Source organism: Plecotus auritus (assembly GCF_963455305.1).
Source record: "Plecotus auritus genome assembly, chromosome: 5".
NCBI lineage: Eukaryota > Metazoa > Chordata > Mammalia > Chiroptera > Vespertilionidae > Plecotus > Plecotus auritus.
The window spans coordinates 122,923,586-122,948,247 of NC_137776.1; the positions used below are offsets into that span (position 1 = coordinate 122,923,586).

The 24,662-nt window shown below is 37.6% G+C and overlaps 1 protein-coding gene across 1 annotated transcript in view; it reads right to left on the reverse strand.

Annotated features, from left to right (window-relative positions):
• DENND4C (DENN domain containing 4C) overlaps positions 1–24,662 on the reverse strand; it is a 126,577-nt gene that overhangs the window by 44,371 nt on the left and 57,544 nt on the right. The window contains exons 12-20 of the mRNA XM_080669158.1: positions 24,441–24,659; positions 18,397–18,542; positions 17,185–17,220; positions 16,972–17,102; positions 14,963–15,095; positions 11,498–11,704; positions 5,285–5,413; positions 4,739–4,883; positions 4,265–4,411 (exon numbers count right to left, since the gene is read on the reverse strand). Of these exons, the coding sequence (XP_080525284.1) occupies positions 4,265–4,411; positions 4,739–4,883; positions 5,285–5,413; positions 11,498–11,704; positions 14,963–15,095; positions 16,972–17,102; positions 17,185–17,220; positions 18,397–18,542; positions 24,441–24,659 (1,293 nt within the window). The remainder of the gene's footprint in view (positions 1–4,264; positions 4,412–4,738; positions 4,884–5,284; positions 5,414–11,497; positions 11,705–14,962; positions 15,096–16,971; positions 17,103–17,184; positions 17,221–18,396; positions 18,543–24,440; positions 24,660–24,662) is intronic.

Here is a 24,662-nt window from a genome sequence, read left to right on the forward strand (position 1 = left end):
AAATGACAAGTGCTGGTGAGGATGTGGCGAAAAAGGAACCCTCGTATATTGCTGGTGGGAATGCAGACTGGTACAGCCACTATGGAAAACAGTGTGGAGTTTCCTCAAAAAATTAAAAATGGAACTGCCATTTGACCTAGTGATCCCACTTCTAGGAATATATCTGAAGAAGCCTGAAACACCAAACAGAAAGGATATAAGCACCCCTATGTTCATAGCAGAGTTATTTACAATAACTAAGATCTGGAAACAGTCCTAGTGCCCCTCAGTAGATGAAAGGATAAAAAAAACTGGGGTACATTTATACCATGGAATACTATGCAGCAATAAAAGAGGATCTCTTACCCATTGAGACAGCATGGAAGGTCCTAAAGAGTATTATGCTAAGCAAAATAAGCCGGTCAGAGAAAGACAAGTATCTCATGATCTCACTTATATGTGGAATTTAATGAACAAAACAAACTGACAAAATAGATCCAGAGACATGGAGGCATGCAAAAGACTGAGGATCCTCAGAGGGAAGGGAGGGGAGGGGTGAGAAGCGATCAATCAAAGAACTTATATGCATAACCCATGGACACAGACAATAGTTGGGTGAAGGCCTGGGGTGCGGACAGGAATAGAGAGGGAGGGGGTCAATGGGGGAAAAAGGGTGGGAGCATTTGTAATACTTGCAACAATAAAGATAAATTAAAAAAAAAAAATTCAGATCAGTTTTAGCAAACAAAAACCACCTCAACAGCTGGGACACTGAAAGCTTTAATGACTATAAAACTATTGGACACAATAATGCTATAAAACAACCACAAAATAAGAATTATAGTAAGGGAGAAACCAAGATGGCGGCATAAGATAAACACCTGTACGTGCTGCCTCTCACAACCACACCAAAACTACAACTAAAAGACAAAACGACTATCACCCAGAACCAAGGGAAAGCTGGCGGAGTAGAAGTTCTACAACTAGAAGGAAAGAAAAAAGCGCATTGAAACCGGGTAGGAGATTCAGAGGAGCGGAAAAGCAGAGGTACAGATGCGCGCGAATCAGGCTGGCGACTGGGTGCACTATTTTTTCCAATTGGAAGGGACATACAAGCTCCAGACTGCTCTGAACTCCAGTTTCCGGTGAGACTCTGGGGACCCAGACTCTTACAGGGAGAAGCTGGACTGTCTGGCATCGGGTCGGAAAGTGAGGATGGCTTTCTTGCAGAAGTGCTCGCAGGAATCACTGTTTACTGCGCTGGGGCACGGGACACAGGGATGCGGATACACGGAGACGCAGAGAGGGCTGACTGGCAGCCATCGCTGTTTGCTACGCTCTGGTGATTCCCTGAGACCCCACCCACCCCACCCAATTTACAAACCCACCCAAGGTACCAGCAGCGGCTTTTGCATATGAATGGCCTGCCATTTCTCAGCTTAACCTCACAAATTGCAGCTGGGTCAGAGAGCTCCAAAACTTCCAAACCCCAAACAAAGAGGAGAAATCTGCAGATCTTGCTGTAGCTCCTGCTGGGTGGCCTCAGACAATAGCTGACTTGCACCTCCTTGAAGATCCAGGAGCCAGTGTACCTAGAGGTCAGTGTAGGACGACACCAGATTTCAACTCCTCACATACATAAGTATGTGACTCAAGAGGCAGACTCAGTGAGCACTAAAACCCCACTGAAGCAAGTCCTGCCCCATAAGGGTGTCTCCAGCACAGAAGTTCTCCCATTGTAGACACAGCTGATCCTCACAGCCAACTGGCCTAGAGGTCAATTCCTCCCAGTGTACCAACAACAATCAAGGTTTAACTATAACAAGACTGTGCACCCAGCCCACAAAGGGGTGCACCAAGAGTGTCCACCTCAGGTGATTGGGGAGAATGAGCCACTGGGCCCTATAGGTCAGTTACCACACAAAGCCACTCCATCAACACAGGGAAGCAGCAAAAATGTGCAAAGAAACATGTCACGAATGAAAGAAATGAAGGAAAGCAAACTACTGGATATAGAGTTCAAAACCACAGTTATAAGGTTACTCAAGAATCTTCTAGAAACTGCTGAGAAACTTAGTGAGACCTCCGAGGAACTTAGTGAGACCTTCAAGGATCTTAATGAGAATGCCAAAAAAATGGAAAAGGACCAGTCAGAAATTAATATACACTGTCTGAAATAAAGAATAATACACAGAAATCCAACACCAGACTAGAGGACCCCAAGAATCAAACCAAAGATTTGAAATATGAGGAAGCAAAAAACACCCAATGAGAAAAGCAAAAAGAATCCAAAAATACGAAGATAGTGTAAGGAGCCTCTGGGACAACCTCAAGTGTACCAACATCTGAATTATGGGGGTGCCAAAAGAAGAGAGAGAGCAAGATACTGAAAACCTATTAGAAGAAATAATGATAGAAAACTTCCCCTACCTGGTGAAAGAAATAGATTTACAAGTCCAGGAAGCGCAGAGAACCCCAAACAAAAGGAATCCAAAGAGGACTACACCAAGACACATCATAATTAAAAGGCCAAGGGCAAAAAACAAAGAGAGAATCTTAAAAGCAGCAAGAGAAAAACACTTAGTTACCTACAAGGGAGTACCCATATGTTGTCAGCTGATTTCTCAACAGAAACTATGCAGGCCAGACGCGAGTGGCAAGAAATATTATATAAGTAATGAACAGCAAGAACCTACAACGAAGATTACTCTACCCAGCAAAGCTATCATTTAGAATTGAAGGTCAGATAAAGAGATTCACAGACAAGAAAAAGCTAAAGGAGTTCATCGCCACCAAACCAGTATTATATGAAATGCTGAAGGGTATTCTTTAAGAAGAGGAAGAAGAAGAAAAAAGTAAAGATAAAAATTATGAACAACAAAGTGACAACAAATACATATCTATCAACAAGTGAATCTAAAAATCAAATGAATAAAAAATCTGATGAATAGAAAAAACTGGTGAGTATAATAGAATCAGGGGCATAGATAGGGAGTGGACTGACAATTCTCGGGGGGAAAGGGTAGGGACAGGAATAAACACCACAGGGGTGCGGGAAGAGATTGGACAAAAATCTTACACCCATGGATGAGGACAGTGGCGGCATGGTAAGGCGTGGGGTGGGGACATCAGTTGGAGGGGAGCTATGGGGGAAAAAAGAGGAACATCTGTAATAATCTGAACAATAAAGATTTATTTTAAAAAAAGAAAAAAAAGAATTATAGTAAGGTATAGTGTATTTACAAATAAGATAACAAATTGATCATAAAATTTTAGTTGAATATTTTCAGTAGTACATATATGATTACACTTATCTGAAGGAGAAAAAGCCCCAAAAACTAAAATTGTTTTCCACTAGTAACAAGACTTAAAATACAGCAAAAGGTCTCTCCCCAACCCTTGCATGTCAGCAAAATTTAACCTAATAAATGGGAAATTACCTGAAGTGGTTAATAGTCAATAGTAGAATTAACGCACACGTGTATCCATAGCTTCACGTCATACAAGTCTGTCTGTACCCCCACACCATGACAGCCAAGGACAAATGCAGCACCAAGAAACAGCACAGAGCAAAAAGCAGAGCAACAAAGAGCAGAGAAAGGAAACTTCAGTCATTGAGACAAGATATCAGATGAAGCACAGGAATTAGCATTCTTTTTAAAGAAAAGCCTGAGATATTAACAACAAAAAAGAACAAATAAGAAGGATGTACAACACACATATATCTGCTCAATGTGCTCCTTTAATTATGCTTAATTCTACCTTCAGAGGACAGAGGTTATGCCATAGCTTTGTATGTAAAAGTAGCTTCAGTAATTTCTCAGATTTTTAAAAGCATCATTTAAGGTAATGATTATGCAGAAAATACTTTTTCTAAAAAAAAGAAAAAAGAAAATAATTTTTCTCATGGTGTGCAAATTATTTTCTTTCCTCTTTAATACTCATAATCTCAAAAAAAGATTTGCAAGTTTTGTCATTAACATTCAAGTTCCTCATTGCACATTCACTAACAATTATATCATCTACTTTCACAAATGAATGATGAACAAATAAAATACATAGACATTCCATGCCTAGAGCCTTTTGCACAGCACTCCAAAGTTAACTATAGGAAATAAAGAGAAGTGAACAGAAATCAAAGGTATAATTCCTGCATTTATATACAGTATTTTAAAAGTACATAAAGCTCATATTACCCAAACTTAAGAGGGGTGTAAAAGCTTTTTAAAAAAGGAAAGACTTAACATGAGATTAAGTGAAGGGTTAGTAAATCCAGATTTAGTACCTGTGCTAGAGTGATTATCAATGGAATCAAGACTGATTAAATCTCTGACGAAGACTGTGTGCTCCCCATTGTTAGCATCATTAGAACTATCCACGCTACCGTGGCTCACCGTGTCCCCATCACTTCCACCTTTGGCATTCTGAGGAGCTAAAGATAAGGACAATAGCAGTTCAATAATGCATGCACTGACAATCTCTGAAACTAAACATCAATGACCCATAGTTCATTTAAAGTTGCAGAACACTTTCTAAATATGGAGGTGGGGGGAGAATTCTGGGCTAAGATAATATATCTTTAGTTGTATATAAAATTATCAACTAGAATTTGATTTACGTTTTCTACTTCATATAATTATACTTCAAACCACAGGAATTATACTTCATATAATTAAATTATATTTCATATAATTAAAATTCATATAACTCTGAAGCTTATAGTTCAGCAAGAAATTACCTTTCCAATCACATGTATTACCTGATATTGAGGAGACCTGTGACTTTTGCACGGACTTTTTAAGTGGTTGCCTAAATTGTGCCAAGCCATGTACCACATTCCGTACCTTCGTCCATAAGAAGATACCACTGCGGGTACTGCTAGGCCACGGGCTCTCCAAAACTACCTAAAAGTAAAATAAAGGTAAAAGTAATGGTTATTAGAAATATTTGATTTTTTTAAATATACATATATAGTACATTTATAAAAATTATACCCCAAACGCTCTAAAAGAAGGTATTAAAAATTATCACTTTTAAAAATATATTTTTATTGATTTCAGAGAGGAAGGGAGAGGGAGAGAGAGATAGAAACATCAACATTGAGAGGGAATCATTGATTGGCTGCCTCCTGTACGTTCCCTACTGGGGATCGAGCCCGCAACCCTAGCATGTGCCCTTGACCGGAATTGAACCTGGGACCCTTCAGTCCGCAGGACGATGCTCTATCCACTGAGCCAAACCAGCTAGGGCAAAAAATATCAGTCTTAATAAGCAGCATACATTGCCCAATGTCAATCCTACTTACCTTATTATAATAACCATAAGTAATAGCATTTGGCTTTATGTTAGCAGTTTTCATTTCAAATAAGACTCTGACTGCTAAAACAGGATGGCCCCAAAGTCCACAAAGCTGCATTACTACTCGATAGCACACCTAACAAAAAATAACATCGAAGCATTAGTAGTTAGCACACAGTCCACCCGTGACTTGTAGAGATTTTTTAAATGATTTACCCAATTCTTCTTCTCAAAGTTATTAAGCACTACTTTCTCAATTGTTGTGGTTTGAATGTCTCAGTAAATTATTTGTAAAACTCATTCATTAATGGAAGTACCAGGATTATTGTATGTTGCACTTAAGATCTTTGTGCATGTGTGCCATTTGTTTCAGTAACTAAGTATGCACAAAGAGAATGACTATTATTCTCCATAATTTAAAAATTCATTTTTAAAATCAAGTATGATTAAAATAGCTCTCTCCTAAGTAATGTTTTATATTCTGTGCCAAAAGAATTAAAAATAGTATTCTCTAGCATGCCAATATAATAAAAAGAATTCCGTAAAACCATGTCTTTAAAAAGTATGTGAAAAAAGATAGAAACACAAATATAATTAGCAAAGGCTTTTCTTGGCATATGTGTTTACCAAGGGGGGGGGGGGCAGATTTGATCATAAGAGGACAGGTCAACTGGGTATTCCTAAAAGTTAGAATCTCACATATTAAAAGATGTTGGTAGAAAACATGAAGAATGAAACAGGAATCTCAATGATCCCTGGCACAATCGGGGCTGGGGAGGGATGCGGGAGGTTGGCCAGCTGGGGAGGGACCACAGGAGGGCTCCAGGGCATGTCCGGCCCATCTCGCTCAGTCCCTATTGGCCAGAACCCAGCAGCAAGCTAACCTAACAGTTGGAGTGTCTGCCGCCTGGTGATCAGTGCACGCCATACCAAGTGGTTGAGCGACCGTAGCATATCATTAGCATATTTCCCTTTGATTGGCTGAATGGCCGACCAGATGACCAGACACTTAGCATATTAGGTTTTTATTATATAGGATAGTTTATTCTAAGGAGTGCTTGCTTCAGCAGCACATATACTAAAATTAAAATGATAAGCATGGCCCCTGCCCTGCACAAGAATGACACACAAATTTGTGAATAGAATAAGGATATATACACATAGGAGATATTCTTCTTGAGACTCATAAAATGTGCTCTGTTTGTGAGAGTTGCTTAACAACTGTACCATTAAGCCAAGCTGCTCTATCTACAAAAGGAGAAAGTAAAATTTGAGGAAGGAAATTATATTCAAGAGAACAAAAGAGATGAAATGTGAAAAGAGAGCTGAAGAGGCAGAGCATCATAAAGATGAGTACTATGAAGCTGGAAATGCACAGTATAACTTAGGAGCAGGTCAGAAACTATTAGAGAAACTATAAATGACCAGGTTAAAGATGTTTTATGAAACTACATGAATTAGGAAGTGAAGGAACTAGGTAAGATGTATGAAGGAATGAAGAAGAATGTGACACATAGGGTACTTCAAATATCTGAAGAGTTGTCACATAAAAGAGGGAGTAAACAGTTTGTGCAACTCCAAAAAGCTATAGAGAGGTGGAACTGAGCTCATCATAAAGCACACATGCTTTATTTATTTATTTATTTATTTATTTATGTTTGTTTGTTTGTTTGTTTATCAACAGAGGATATTTTTTCTACTGATTTTTTTTTTTTTAAGAGAGAGAGTGGGAAGGAGGACTAGAGAAACATCAACATGAGAGAGACACATTGATAGGTTGCCTCCCACATGCACCCTCAACTGGGGCCAGGGATCGAACCTGCAACCCAAGTATGTGCCCTTGACCAGGGCCAACGCTCTAACCATTGTGAACACTGGTCAGGGCAAAACACACACACTTTATAACAAGTAGGGCCAATTTCAACATAGGCAAAGTCTCATATATTACAAAATTTCTAGAGCATCTCAGTTTTAGGTTAAAATTATACTAAAATATCTTAAAGTCCTATTCAACTCTAAGAAAATCATTTTCTATATCAAATTGGGATTAATCTGAACTTTCTAAAATGATTCTAGATGATGAATTTATTCTGAGGTCTGCAGAGTGTTCCCCCAACCTTCTAGGTATACTTGTGTAAGACACAGGCACCAAATTAAATAAATAGTAATAACACCAGGGATATTGCCAATTGCAGTATTTTGTTGCCTACAACATGATTATCTTCTGGATATCTGTGGTAGAGAAAGATGGTGAACAACTCTGCTACTCCTCACATTGAAAGGTCTATGTCCCTCCCTTTTTTTGAATTGAGGGGGAAGGGCTTAATTCTGTTGTATGACTAACAGAATTCAGTTGAAGTGACACTGCACCAGTTTTCAGGGTTAAGACTTAAGAAACTGCTAGTTTCTACTTCCTCTCTCTTGAAAAAAATGCTCTTGGAGCTCTCTAAGCTATCATGGAAAAAGCCCAAATACCACATGGGGAGGTCCTGAGACTATGTGGAGGGACCACCTGAGCCCAGTCTTCTAGTCAAACTTGCCAAGGTACCTGGCAAGCCTTTGAGTTAAGCTGTCTGGGACCCTCCAGATCACACCAGCAAGCAACTGGTTATAACCAAGTGATTCCAGTTAAAGCAATGTGGAGCAGAAAAATCACACAGAGCATTTCCTAGATTCTTGGCCAAAAAAATTATAAGTCTTAATAAAATAGCTCTTTTAAGCTATTTTAAAAGAGCTATTTTATTAAGATGGGATGGTTCCTCAAAAAATATCTGTTAGACTGATGAGACAATATAGAAATAAGCATGACACAAATATTTCATTTAAAATTAAGTAAACAGTATAAAAAGCAAAATGCATTATACATTTTAATTTTAATTCAGCCTCAGTGACATGTGCTATTTCTGGGTCTTCTAAAGTTTTATAAAATCTAGGTTATTACAACTCTTACAAACATAAAATGTAGAGCACAAAGCTGTCAAATTAAAACATTAAGCTTATAAATGAAACAATGGGGCCCGAGCCAGTTTCGCTCAGTAGTTAGAGCATCGGCCTGTGGACTGAAGGGTCTCAGGTTCAATTCCTGTCCCGGGCATGTACTTTGGTTGCAGGCTCCATCCCGGCCTTGGTCAGGGTGCACGCGGGAAGCAACCAATCGATGTTCTCTCTCTCTCTCTCTCTCTCTCTCTCTCTCTCTCTCTCTCTCTCTCTCTCTCTGCCCCCCTCACCCCCCATTCCATTCTCTCTCTCTCTAAAAATAAAAAAAAAAATCAATGAGAAAAATATCCTCGGGTGAGGAAAGGAAGGAAGGAAAGGAGAGGGGAGGGGAGGGAAGGAAGGGAGGAGAGGAAGGGAAGAAAGAAAGAAACAGCGGTTTCTGATGGAATATGGACCCGAACCTGCACACTACTTACTTGCTGGGGAGCTTATGTGTGTGTCAATTTATCCGTTTCAAATTTCTTTTCATTTATTTATTAATTTATTTTTATTTTTTAAGGTGAATAAGGCACAGTATCATTCTTTTTAAAAAATATATATTTCTATTGATTTCAGAGAAGAAGGGAGAGGGAGAGATAGAAATAGCAATGATGGGAGAGATCATTGATCCGCTGCCTCCTGCACGCCCCCTACTGAGGATCGAGTCCACACCCAGGGCATGTGCCCTTGATGGAAAGAGAACCCTGAACCCTTCAGTCCACAGGCTGGCACTCTATCCACTGAGCCAAACTGGCTAGTGCCAAATTTCTTTCTTTGTAAAACGTAGCTAATATATAAACTGCCTCACAGAGTTGCTGGGAATACCAAAGGAAATAATATACATGAAAATACTGTAAAAACTTTAATGTGCTATTCTATGTGTAATCAATAAACAGATAAAATGCATCAAATATGCATTCTTAAGTATTAAACAAACATTTCTTCCTGCAGTAGAGATGCAATTACTTCAGCATACTACAAATCTCTCGATATAACTTGTTAGAAGTTGAAATAGAAGAAATCAATCTTGAAATTTTAAACCTCCTATCATGGTGTTTATTGTTGAAATAGAAAAAATTTCTTAGCTTACTAGTTCCAATTGCTGCATGTTAGAAAGTAAAAGAATGTCGTTATTTGTACCAGAGACTACCATAGAACTTTAATACCTTTGAAAGAAAATAGTTTTCAGGCAATTCTGACATGTCTTGTGAACTTATAACTTATCAAAGAAATAATCAAGAATTATGCTTTCAGTTTAGAGTACAGTAACATAATCAATATTTGCAGAATACTTTAAAACACTTAAAATATTGTATACTTTCCAAAAAACTTAAAACATCTTGAAATGCTTCTTAGATATAAAAATTATCAGAATTTTTAAAAACACTAAAATGTATGAGATACAAAGCACTGATTCTGATCAAGTACTTAAAAAAATTTTTAGTTGTTATTCCACTTATTTATGCATTCATTGCATTATTTTAAAAGCTTTTATAAATATACAGATAATACTTAGAGAAAAATGAGTTTTAGTATGCCCACACCATTATCAAATCTTAATACGGTAAATGCTGTATTAGTTTCAGATCTTTTTATTTTAAAGAAAAAAATATATAGCTATTGCTCAAGCTATAATTTGCTCTCTTCAATCCCATTTCTCTTCCATCCTTGTGCTCTCATTCTCTCTCTCCTTCCTCCCAGACATCTATTACTGAATTTTTATTTTAACTTCATTTTAAATTCTAATCTGGTCCAATAATCATTTATAATTATCTTAACACTAAAAATAATTTTAGCCGAAACCGGTTTGGCTCAGTGGATAGAGTGTCGGCCTGCGGACTGAAGGGTCCCGGGTTCGATTCCGGTCAAGGGCATGTACCTTGGTTGCAGGCACATCCCCAGTGGGAGGTGTGCAGGAGGCAGCTGATCGATGTTTCTCTCTCATCGATGTTTCTAGCTCTCTATCCCTCTCCCTTCCTCTCTGTAAAAATATCAATAAGATATATTTAAAAAAATAATAATTATTTTATAGGGAAAAGAGAAGAGAGAGAAAGACTAAATAAGTGAATCAGTTTCTTCAACTATATCACTCTCTCTTAGGATGCTCCTAAAGCTTAAGAGAGAGATTGTGTGGCCCGGCTAGTGTCGCCCAGTGGTTGTGCATCAACCCACGAACCAGGAGGTCACAGTTTGATTCCTGGTCAGAGCACACACCTGGGTTGTGGGCTCGATCCCCAGTAGGGGGCATGCAGGAGGCAGCCAATCAATGATTCTCATCATTGATGTTTCTATCTCTTTCTCCTTCTCCCTTCTTCTCTCTGAAATCAATTTAAAAAAAATTTTTTTAAAGAGAGAGATTGTATGTAAAACATGTAACACATCATTCACTCAGTGCTTACTAGGAGCCAGGTACTATTCTAGGCACATTATGTACATTAACTGATTTAACCCTCAAACTAAACTTATGAGGAAGGTACTATTATTACCAACAGCAGTGGGGCAATTTTGTCCTCCAGGGGACACTTGGCAATGTCTGAGACATTTTCGATTGCCCTGGCAGGAAGGGTTTGCTACTGGCATCTAGTGGGTATGCTGGTAAACATCCAACAATGTGCAGGACAGGCCCAGACAGGCCCCCAGGATAAATAATTGTGCAGGTCAAAATGTCATTAGTGCCTTGCCAGGTAGCTCAATTGGTTAGTGTCATCCTGATATGCCAAGGTTGCAGATTTGATCCCAGGTCAGGACACACACAAGAATCAACCAAGAGATGCATAAATAAGTGGAATAACAACTCTCTCTAATAAATAAAAAAAAATTTAAATGTCAGTAGTACCAAGATTGAGAAACTTGGAACTACATTTCAGATACATAATCTGAAACACAGACTGATTTTATAACGCACCCTAGGACATAGGTCCTAGTGGAAAGTCTACTCCCTATTTGCTTCCTAACAAAGTTATATCAAAAATAAAATGAAATCAATATTATTTTCTATTTATCAAGGACAAACAATCTGGTCTAAATAAGAAGTCTCAGCTTCATTCCAAAGCAGTAATTTTTAAAATAAATATATTTTAAAATAAATAATAAGTACTATCCCTATGAAACAAAGTAAATGTTTTACCTTTCCTGCTTATAATGAAAATACTTGAGGACACTTTAAAGCAACTGAGAAGTAACTTTTCTTAAAAATACAAAAATGAAATTTAACTTAGTAACATTCTCAATTCGTTATACTTGCCTCATCTAGCGGATCCACGTCTGTTTTCCTCATCTTAATCAGTACATCATATGCCTGCTGAAGTGCTCGGACCTTAGGATGAGAAACTCTCACATAGGCTGGGAGACAAATAAACCACAAACTGAAACAATGACTGAAGAGACACTTGGCCCATTGTGGTGGATTTGTATAACATCTCTTCGCCAATTTATGAGCTGTTTTTATCTCCTAGAAAGAGAATAAAACATTATGGTATTTACTAAAATTCATTACAATGGGGAAAGTGAAAAGGAAAAGGGAAAAAAGAATATAATGTCAAATTTTACTCTAAAATCAAGCATTTCATACTTTTACTTTTGTGAGTGGCTTTCTACTTAGTGCCACAGGGCCTTTCAACATTCACCTACAGAAGCACTTATATTGTACTGTAACTATTTGTTGGTGAGCATAATACACTAGAAATTCCTTAAAAGCAGAGATGATTCATATTTTTATAATATAATAATTAGGTGCCCTTCACATAGAAGGCACTCATGTTTGATGGATGAAAGGGGTTTAACCATTGATAGCTTACAAGTTCTTCAATGTCATTTTTGAAAAGTTAGTCTTCTCACTCTTCTCCCTGCTAAAAAGTTAAAATGCCCTAAACTATTTCCTGCCAAGATTTCCACTTTAACCTCCCTCACTACAGTCTGTGTTAATTCCTTCACTGGATGATTACATAAAAAGCCCTACTGCTTTGAGGTCAACATAGTCTGAGAAAGATCACTGACCTTCCTACCTAACTGTTCAACAGTCATGTTTTCAACCTCTGATTTTCATTCTGATTTGAGTGGAAGAGAGACTAGGTATCAAAATCACCTGCTGAGCTTTAACTCTAGATACTATAGAGTCTTCCAGATAAATCAAACTGCTATAGTGTGCCTTACACTCAAGATCCCTCTACTGGGATATGTTCTAAGAAAAAATATCCTGGTGTATTAAGTTTCTCATGATCTTTATTTCTACGAGACTTGAAGATATATTTGAAAATACAGTTCCTTTCCTTTTCCAGCTAGCCTGGAAAAAAAGAAAAAGATGATGAAAATGAGATTTAAAGATTTAGTAACAAAACAAACAAAATAAAAAAACAAAAACAGAAAAACAAACAAAAAAAACTTAGGAACAAAATTTTCTCATTTTAAAAACGTGCCTTTAGTAAGCTGGTAGGGTAAAAAAATCCCTTCAGACAACATTGAGAGAAATGTGTTCTATATGAAGTTAAGGAACACCTCAGGTTAATCTCAGATTTGAGGGATTATATAAGAATTGGTAAAACCTGAACTAAGAATTTCATTTTGAAATTTTCCATGTTTTATAGACTCCCAAAATGTCAGTATATGTATAAAAGATGTTTAATTTTAATTCACACCTAACTATAGCTTAACTCTTTACACTTAAATCAGATATGGTATTAAAGCAAGATATTATAAGTTAACTCACTTGTACCCCCTTTTGAATGTAGTAGTCAGTATAAATTACATTCACATTAACCATGAGGGAAACGCAAATCAAAATAATGCCACTTCACACCAACTAGGAAGCTATAATAAAAAAGACAGATAATAAGAACTGACAAGGATGTAGTGAAATTGGAACTCTCATACACTGCTGGTGGGAAATGGAAAATGGTGTAACCACTGTGGAAAACAGTCTGACAGTTCCCCAAAAAGTTAAAGAGTTGCCATATGACACAGCAATTCTACTTCTAGGCATATACCCAAGAGAAGTGAAAACACACATATGTTCATAGCAGCACTATGCATAATAGCCAAAAAGTAGGAACCACTCACATGTCCATGAATGGATAAATAAAATGTGGTATATATCCACACAGGGGAATATTATTCAGCAATAAAAATAAATGAAGTACTGATACATGATGCAACAACATTGATGAACCTTAAAAACATCAGAAGTGAAAGAAGCCAGTCACAAAGGCTACATGTTATACAATTCCATTTATATGAAATGTCCAGCATAGACAAAACTATAGAGACAAAAAATAGATTAGCGGTTGCCTGGTGCTGTGGGGGGAAAACCTGGAAGTTAACAGCTAAGGGGTGCGAGATTTCTTTTAGGGGTGACAAAAATGTTCTAAAATTGATTGTGGTGTGGTTGCACAACCCTGTGAATATACTAAAAGGCACTGAGTACACTTTAAATGGGTGAATTGTATAGTATGTGAATTATCCTAATATATATAAAAACCCTGGGTCATAATGACCAGTAACGACTGGAGGCTGACCAACTGGAAGTCAGTGCTGGCCCCGCCCCCAAGCAAGCGGTAAGGGGCAATCAGGCAGGCAGGCAGGCAGAAGGTTTAGGAGTGATCAGGTTGGCAGACCAGCGGTTAGGGGAGATCAGGTAGGCAGGCCAGCAGTTAGGGGTGATCAGGTAGGCAGACGGCCCCTCACCGGGCTGGCTCTGCCCCCAAGAAAGCAGTTAGGGGCAATCAGGCAGGCAGGCAGGCAGAGTGATTAGGGGTGATCAGGTAGGCAGACCAGCAGTTAGGGCCCCGCCCCCCAGCAAAGAAAGAGGGAGGCCCAGGCCAGCCAAGCCATTGCACCCCAGCCTGTCACCTGCAGAGGGAGGCCACCGGTGGCAGGGGAGGAGGGGCAGTGCTGCACAGATGGCAAGCAGTGGCAGCGGCGAGGGTGGGGCCAGCTGCCTGCAGCCTGGGGAAGGAAAGCCCTGATAGGCCCTGTTGCCAGGCCTAGGGACCCTACCCAAGGGGTCCCGGATTGTGAGAGGATGCAGGCTGGGCTGAGGGGACCCCCCTTCCAGTGCATGAATTTTCGTGCACCAGGCCTCTAGTCCTATATAATAAAACCCTAATATGCAAATCAACTGAACGGCAGAATGACCGGTCACTATGACGCGCACTGACCACCAGGGGGCAGACGCTCAATGCAGGAGCTGCCCCGTGGTGGTCAGTGCACTCCCACTGGGGGAGCACTGCTCAGCCAGAGGCTGGGCTCACGGCTGGTGAGCGCAGTGGCGGTGGTGGGAGCCTCTCCCACCTCCACAGCAGTGCTAAGAACCCCTTGGGGGATGTCCGCCTGCCAGCTTAGGCCCAGCAGGTGGACATCCCCCGAGGGTCCCAGACTGCAAGAGAGTGCAGGCTGGGCTGAGGGGACCCCCTCCCCACTCCAGTGCACGAATGTCATACACTGAGCCTCTAGTTACTAGTATATCCATAAAGTTTTTTAAAAAGTGTATTTGGTTCCCAAGAATTCTTTTAAAGCATAAACATACTAGTAAGCATTCAAAAACTTAAGCCTCAACATTGTAAGTAGGATTGCAGGAAATCTAGTTTAGTTCATTATCAACCACAGTGGGTCTTCAAATGGTTGCTGTGGGTGATAATTCTAAACTATAAGCTGCATATCACATATACATATTTTACATTTTTAATTAGCATGTATTAGATAAAGAATATCTAACCTGTTTACTTCTCTTAGCCATGAGAGCTGGACTGTTTGTAATGCTATTCCCAGTAGGGTGTCTATTAAAACGAAGTTTCAATTCCTGTGGTCTATCAAAAAGCTTAAGGTCCAGTCTTGGAAAGTATTTGTAACTAAAATAAAAAGCAAAATTAGAATTGCTGATTTAAAATACATTAACTCTTCATATTATTCCAGAATTTAGATGACTATTTCTAAACCTTAAATAGTACCCAATATTATTCCCCAAAATCGTTATACAGAAAACATTTTTTTTCAAAAATGTAAGATGACGTAGTTATGAAATATATAGACAACCCATATAGAAACTTTGGCTCCTCCCCACCCTATTTGGTTTTTTTTCAACCAATCCATGGAAAACAGAAAACCCTGATATCTTACTTGACAGAGGAATTAACCCTTGCAATAGAACCCATGTGTTCAATGATAATTTATATTTAAAAGTAATATTTAGTACAATTTGTAATTTTGTTTTTCTTCATAAAAGTACCTTGCAATGGTATCTAAAAGAAAAAAATTCATAATAATTTCATTTTAGGGATAGACAATAATTTACCCAATTCTTTACTGCTGGACATTTTAGGTTATTTCTAAATTTTTGTAATTAAATATCTTTGTATATATATCTTCGTAAATACTTTTGCTTAATTTCTTAGGATAATGCCTAATATCAGGGTTTGCTATGGTCCATATTTATCAAGAGAATAAAAATTATTATAAATCACTACAAATTTATTTCCAAAAAGGCTATACTTGCATATACTCCAACATACACTTTAACTGGTAGTATAGCTTATCTTCAATATGATAGATTAAAAATGCTTTTACTCATCATTTTGGTTTGCATTTCTTTGAATACTAGAAAAGCTTAATATCTTTTCATATTACTGTCTATTGGGATTTCTTCTCACAAATTGCCTCCTTTGGCCAATTTTCTTCTGGGAGGTATTGCCTTTCTCTATTTATCTTGTTTGTCAATACCTGGAGTCCAAATGCATAGTGATTAAGCCGAAGTGAAATAGAATTCTATAGTTAATATGCAATCAAAATGGTACTTAATTAAGCCACTCAATCCCTATGGTATATATTCTTCATTCTTAGATTATATATTAATTCCATATTTTTATGACAGTTATTTTATATTTTCTTTGCTCCTGATATTATTTTAAGAAAACAGCCTAAGAAAATAACTGTGTATATATACACAAAGATATAAACAGCAAAGAACTACAAACAATCCACAGGAGACTAGTGAAACAAATCACAATAAATGCATGTAATGTGGTCATTCGAAATGATATGGCACAAAAATATTTTTTGGCATGGAAACATGTTCAGGCCATTAAAGGCAAACACAGGTTACAAAGAATATGTACAAGATGAACCCATATTTGTTTTAAGTATAGTAAGTGCAAATTTATGCACTAAAAGACAGGAAAGATATACATACAGTTGTTAACAAACTAAGTATTGGTGCTAAAATGATGTGCTAGTTTTCTTTTTTGTTGTTTGCTTTTCTAAGTTTATTAAATTGTGTTTTTCACAATTATAACAATAACAATCAAATACATTTTAATTTCTTAAAAGATTCCATCCAAATCCTATTCTTTACATTTATTTTAATAAAGAATGATTCCTACCCCTCTACTTTTAGGTTTACTCTGACATCTTACTAATGAATAAGAATTACACAGTCTTTAAATTGACAACAAAAACCCCCAAAGGAAGCAGAACCTCACAAAAGTAAATAAATTTTTTAAAGATTAAAATATGGTTGAATGTTTAGGTGACTAGTGATCAACATCTGGATTATTTTCAAACAAGACTATCCACTGACATTATAAAATATTCATCTCCATTAGTTCACTGAATAAATTTTGAAAATGACCTTCACAAATGATTGATATATGTATCTACTAATAATCAGAAATAATAAAAATAAATCATTAAATCTGTGCCCAAAGAGCTCTTTTAAAGAATTCTTGCTACCTGTACTTTGGTGACAGGTCCTTTGCATCATCAGGAGGTGGCTCTGGTGGCATTATGAATACAGTGTGCTCACTTTTTTGTGAATCATCTAGTTCTATCAATTTGGTATCATCTGTTGAATCAAAATCAATCTGAAAAATAATTTTTTTCCAGTTAATTTATATTTAAATAAGACCTAGTTCTGAAATTTCAAAAACTTAAGAAAAAAAATACCTTATCTGTTTTCTCTGTGCCTTTATCAGGAAACAACTAGAAAAAAAGAAAAAAATTCTTAGTGAAAATGTCTACTATGAATTTAATAGAGATTATCTTAAATTCTTATTTTAAAAAAGTATCCTTTTTTAATACTGGACAAATAAAAACACTTCACAATTTTGGGGACCCTATACTATATTAGGCTAAAGTATAATACTTCTTTTGAGACTATTAAAACAATTTATTTTTATTAGTTTTTTCATAAAACCTTGACTAGCAAAAGATGGCAAATCACAAGAGGAATCGGGCTTCTCAAATAAAAAATTAATTATTATTAAACTCCTGCATTAGTGATTGACATTATCTAAGCATCCCTCTAACTGGATGATACTGGACTATCATTTTTATAAGTAAACTAAAATGTTAAATAATTTTAATTGTATCCCTGAAATTTTAGGTTACACTGATAGAATGGAAGAAACTTAATCAAGTTTTCTAAGGCATATGAATCATTAGGAGTCCATAAAAAATACAATGTCATAATATTCTACATTTTTTGGATATAATCTTAAATTTTATATAATATATAGTTTGTATAAATAATCAGACCCAAGAGCCACATAGCAAAAATAAGAATTCTATTAAAGATGAAAAAAATATAAATCTAAGTCAGTCATCCATTGTGAAGAATCAATTTGAATTTCCTTAGGATGGGTGAGTAAAGCTTAAAAACTTAACATATTTCCAAATAACCTCCATTAGGAAAAAAGAAATAGATGAGCAAAAGTATCTGGAAAGACATTAAAACAAAAGAACACAGGACTCCATTTATTCCTAAAAAACTAAATTTTGTAAATCAACTACTAAATCTTATCTTATTCATATAAATTAAATATATAAGTTTTAGGAGGGTCAATTTAGTACTTCATAGTTACAAAGTGAGAATCAAAGAGAAAAATTTGCTATGTATGATAGAAACTAGACACAGGAAAATTACTTATATTAAGCCCAGAGTCAGACACTTGCATGTACTTGTAAGCGCACGCACCCACAGACAGACAGACAGCCAGACACACACACACACACACACACACACACACACACACACACACCCTATGTTGTCTCCTTCAGATCATTTGGGCTAATAATAATAATGATGATGATTATACATACAGCTAGCCAAACTGTTAAAATTTTTCCTTAACATTGCTGTATAGGAAAACCTTTTACCTTTTCTACGCAGTCATCAAAAAATGCCAATCCAGTATCTTTATCACTTACAAAACTACATTCTTCAATGAAACGAATAAAAATCTGTGTTTTGCATAAAAAGGTGTAGAATTTTGTATAGGCACGATCTCGACTTTTTAAAAATCCTGAAACAAAATTACAATTAAATTCAAATTTTAAAGTGGAACTAGATGTTATATTAAACATTATTTTAAACTTCTACATATCAATATAATAGTCTTATATAGACCCTTCTAGTAACCATAGCACCTTCTGCCTGATTCAACTACAAAAATGCTCAATTTAGAGAAACCAAGATGGCGGCATAGGTAAACACCTAAACTGCTGCCTCACACAACAATATCAAAACTACAACTAAAAGACAAAACGGACACCATCCAGAACCACAGGAAAGCTGGCTGAGTGGAAATTCTACAACTAGAAGAAAAGAGGAAAGCACATTGAGACTCAGAGGAGCTGCAAAAGGCTGAGGTACGGAGACTCGCACGCGGAGAGGATGGGCGGCTGTGTGCACAGGCGGCTGAGTGCGCGGCTGGCTTTCTAAAGCAGGAGGGAGAAGGAAGCTCCCGACTGCACTGAACTCCAGTCCCGGGCGAGACACTGGGAAACCAGACTCATTCAGGGGGATCTGGACTGTCAGGAAAAGAGAAAGCACACCAAGACTCGGGAGCTGCGGAAGGCAGAGGTCCAGAGGTGCGTGCGCACAGAGAGGACTGACTGCTGAATGCGCAGGAGGCTGAGTGCGCGGCTGGAGGGAGACGGAAGCTCCGACTGCGCTGAACTCCAGTTCCGGGCAAGACTCTGGGAACCCCAACTCATTCGGGGAGAAACTGGACTGTCTGGCAGCAGGCGGAACTCGAGGGCGGCTTTCTCTCAGAGGTGCTTGCAGCAATTACCAAGGGACACTGAGACCCAGGGGCCTCACAGGGCAGAGCTGATGGGAAACCAAGGCTGTCTGCTCTGCCCTGAAACTCCTCCCCATCCAAGCTGAGCACAGAGGCTTTTGCAATTTTGCAAGTCTTGTCTCAAAAGAGTGTCTCCAGCACAGAAGTTCTCCCAGCGTAGACACAGCTGATCCTCACAGCCAACTGGCCTGGAGGTCAATTCCTCCCAGTGATACCAACAACAATCAAGACTTAACTACAACAAGGCTGAGCACACAGTCCACAAAGGGGTGCACGAAGAGTGTCCACCTCAGGTAACTGGGGAGGCTGAGCCACTGTGCCCTAGAGGACACCTACCACACAAAGCTACTCTACCAACTCAGGGAAGCAATGAAAATGCAGAGACAAAGAAACAGGTCACAAATGACAGAAATGGAGGAAAGCAAACAACTGGATATAGAGTTCAAAACCACGGTTATAAGGTTTTTCAAGAATTTCCTAGAAAAGGCTGATAAATTTAGCGAGACCCTCGAGGATATGAAAAAGGACCAACTAGAAATTAAACATACACTGACTGAAATAAAAAATATTATACAGAGACCTAACAGCAGACTAGAGGACCGCAAGAATCAAGTCAAAGATCTGAAATACAAAGAAGCAAAAAACACTCAGCCAGAAAAGCAAAAAGAATGCAAATATTTGAAGATAGTGTAAGGAGCCTCTGGGACAACCTCAAGCATACCAACATCAGAATTATGGGGGTGCCAGAAGAAGAGAGAGAGCAAGATACTGAAAACCTATTTGAAGAAATAATGACAGAAAATTTCCCCCACCTGGTGAAAGAAATAGACTTATAAGTCCAGGAAGTGCACAGAACCCCAAACAAAAGGAATCCAAAGAGGACCACACCAAGACACATCATAATTAAAATGCCACAAGCAAAATACAAAGAGAGAATATTAAAAGCAGCAAGAGAAAAACAGTTAATTACCTACAAGGGAGCACCCATACGACTGTCAGCTGATTTCTCAACAGAAACTATGCAGGCCAGACGGGAGTGGCAAGAAATATTCAAAGTGATGAATAGCAAGAACCTACAAGCAAGATTATTCTACCCAGCAAAGCTATCATTCAGATTGCAGGTCAGATAAAGAGCTTCACAGATAAGAAAAAGCTAAAGGAGTTCATCAACACCAAACCAGTATTATATAAAATGCTGAAAGGTATTCTTTAAGAAGAGGAAGAAGAAAAAGGTAAAGATAAAAATTATGAACAGCAAATACATGTCTATCAACAAGTGAATCTAAAAATCAAGTGAATAAAAAATCTGATGAACAGAATAATCTGGTGAATATAATATAATCAGGGGCATAGAAAGGGAGTGGACTGACAATTCTCGGGAGCGGGGGAAGGGGTGTGGGAGGTGGGGGAAGAGACTGGACAAAAAGCATACACCTATGGATGAGGACAGTGCGGGGGAGGTAAAGGCAGAGGGTGGGGTTGGAACCGGGTGGAGGGGAGCTATGGGAGGAAAAAAGAGGAACAATTGTAATAATCTGTACAATAAAGATTTATTAAATTTAAAAAAATGCTTAATTTATACCATTAACCTTTTCACTGAAATGTGAATCTCTTATAAGAAAGCTCTAGTCCTACAGCTCTCAATAGAAATTTCTGATATTCTACATATTCTCAAACAAGTAATGTCTATGTCATTCTTCTGCAATGCCACCTGACAATTATTTCTGTATTGTCTTGTAAAAATTTCTGCTCATTGAAGGTTCAAGCATCTGGTATTCTACCCTTTCCCCTACCAATTATAGTCATCTACTGTCTTAGGAACACTCTCCTTCATTCACTGAAGACCAGAGCACCTACTTCAAAGCCTTCTCCTCTCCAATTCCTATCATCATCATTCTTCAACACCCACTAAGCACAAACCATTGAACCCTGTCAATGATCTGTGATCTATTCCATCTCTACCACCAACTTGTACACAAAGTCACACACACACTCTGGCCTCTTCTTGCTATCATTAAAAATAGCTCTGCCTAGAAGTGGGATTACTGGGAAAACAAAAACACCAATCACAAAGGATATATGCACCCCTATATTCATAGCAGCACAATTTACAATAGCTAAGATTTGAGAACAGCCTAAGTGCCCATCAGCAGATGAGTGGATTAGAAAACTGTGGTACATCTACACAATGGAATACTACACTGCTGTAAAAAAAGAAGGAATTCTTACCATTTGCAACAGCATGGATGGAACTGGAGAGCATTAAGCTAAGCAAAATAAGCCAGTAAGAGAAAGATAAGTATCATACAATCTCACGCATTTGTGGAATACAATGAACAACATAAACTGATGAACAAACATAGAACCAGAGGCATAGAAGCATCAAACAGACTGTCCAACCTATGAGGGAAGGTGGGAGTGAGGGGGTAAGCGATCAACCAAAGGACTTGTATGGATGCATATGAGCATAACCAATGGACACAGTTTAGTGGTGGGGAGTGAGGGCATGTGCTGGGGGGTGGGGGCGGCTGGGGAGAGGTCAATGGGGGAAAAAGGAGACTTATGTAATAAACAATAAAGAATTTAAATTAAAAAACAAAAAAGCTCTGCCTCCCAAATCTTTAATTTGCATGTTATTCTTTGACCATTACCCCTATCTGTCTGGTTTGCTTGCTCACTTTAGTACTCTTCCAAAGGCTTTTTTTGGGGGGGCGAGGGGAGGGGTGGAGGGAAGGTAAGCTCATTGAAATCTACAATCCTTTTACCCTTTTTCCATTCTACCTACTCCCTCCCTGTCTTCACTTCTCTATCTATCCAATACTGATTCCATGTCCATGTCCATCATTTCAATTACTTTCTTGGCAACACTCTCAATTCTTATGTCCTTTGTCTTTTTTGGCAAATCCATCTAGTATAACCTAGCCCTGGAGGAATGTATTTGTCTGCTTTCTCTGGATCTGCACCAGTGTGGCTGAGCACAAGTTAAAAGGGGGCGGGCGGGGGGGGGGGGGGGAATGTTCCACAACTAGGTGGATCAGAATCACTTATATAATACTGTACCTTTTGTCCCTGACCAGCAACCCTACTACATTTTTGGAATCAACATAATTTCCCTTTACCCATTATTTCACAGTTATTTGCAGTTCTCAAATGTTCTCCCTCCATGTTTTCTTCCCCCATTCCCAAAAGACCATACCTTACATTGCCAAAAAAATGAAAATCATTAAATGAGAACTACCTTCATTATCTCACTATAAAATATATTACTCTTTCTGCAATTATCATTCATTCCTTCCTTCTTTTTACAATGGATATGTCCAGTACTCCTATCTAAGGCAAAGCCTATCACATCAGCCTGGGATTCCAGCCCCTTCAGTATTCTCAGAAAGTCTTCCTCTCTACTAGCTACTTACCAGCATACTCAAGTCTCTCTCATTGAAAAAAACAAACAAACAAAAAAAACAAAACATACCCTTTCCTTAACAAATAATCAGATCCTTCCTTTTTTGCTGTTTTCCTGCTCAATAAAGACAAACCAATGACCTGCCAAGAAGAGAGACTTCAGAGGAAACCAATCCTGCCAACACATTGATTTTGACCTTCTAGCTAGCTTCTACAAATATGAGGAAATTTCTGTTGTTTAAGCCACCCAATCCATGGTACTATGTTATGATAGACCTGATGAACTAAAACACATGCCTTGTGCTTTTGTTGTTGAGGTTTCTTCCATTCCATTATTACCACTAACAATAAGAGCTGTTATGATGAGTACTGAATATTATACTTTTACTAGTTGCTCCACATACATTTTCTTAATCTTCACAACCATGCATAAACTAGGTGTTATTCCCATCTTATTAATGAGAAGACAGAACCCCAGAAAGGTTTCATAAATAGCAAGGAAGAAATTCTAATTCAGATTTAATTTTTAATGCCTATTGTTTTTAGAAATCCTTTCCTGCTCATTTCATTTATCTAAGTTCTTCAAAGTCATGCTCTTCCTTCATAAATCTTCCAAAATTTTCATTTGAATGTTTCTTTTTTCTTAATTTTTAGACCCTCTCATTGAATTAACTGCATAAAATCTGTTTTCTCGAGTACTTGCTCTATTTAAAAAAATCATCTTAGATTGTTTCTTATTTAGTATCCCATAGAGCTAGATTTAATTCTTCTTTATATCCCTATATAATAATTAATTGAGCTTGCTAAGTAGTGGCTAAATATTTGAGAGAGAAGTTATTCTGAAACAGAAATGATAAAAGACAAAAAGATTGCTAGGAAAATACAGATTATTTTTAAGTAACTGCTAGATAAAAATATAGAAATGTAATATAATTTTTATATAAATATTAATGAAAATGTAAGGTTGCTACTACATATTATAAGAGTAGCTAAATAATAACAACAAGCTTTATAACTCCCTAAAATAAAAAAGATGAGCATAGTGTTTCCCCCTGGAACAAGGATGTTTTTCTTAATTTTAAAACTGGTGGCTTTATTTCAAAAACTAATTGTTAGGAAATATTTTAAAGCAAAGAGTATATAAATCAAAATATTATGCAAAACTGAAGAAACATCTAAAGCAAATTACATTTTACTAAAATAAGTGACTAGGTAATATTATAAATACAAGCATCATCTCTGACTTTTTATAATTAAAGTCCTACAGCTTCAGATTTCTCAGGAAAAAAATGAGGTATTAGAAATTATATTCAGCCCTAGTTGGTTTGGCTCCGTGGATAGAGGGTTGGCCTGCGGACTGAAGGGTCCCAGGTTCAATTCCAGTCAAGGGCAGAGGCCCGGGTTGTGGACTCGATCCCCAGTAAGGGGCATGCAGGAAGCAGCCAATCAATGATTCTCTCATCATTGATGCTTCTATCTCTCGCTCCCTTTCCTTTCCTCTCTGAAATCAATAAAAATATATTTATAAAAAAAGAAATTATATTCATAGAATCAGACTATAAACACACAGAAGTATATTTTAATTTTAATTTCTGAAAATTCAAAAATTTTTTAAATTTTTAAAAATTCAGGTAGTAAATTTTTTTTGGTAGCAATACCAAATACGAAGTATTTTTCTTTTCTATAAAAAGTAATTGTATTTTCAATGCCACTCACCCTGTCGGTCAAACAATGAATCAACAGCTGTGGCTTTATTTGAAGGAGCCTCTGTTATTGGTTTGAGATATGATCTATATCCTTTTAAAATGGATGCCATAAAGCGCAAAAATGCCTCTTGAATTTCCATCTCAAGTTGAGTCATCTTTTTTTGCCAGGAGAAATCTGCTTCAATTGGAGTCATCTCAATTGCTGAACCTTCTTGAGTTTTTTGGTGAACTA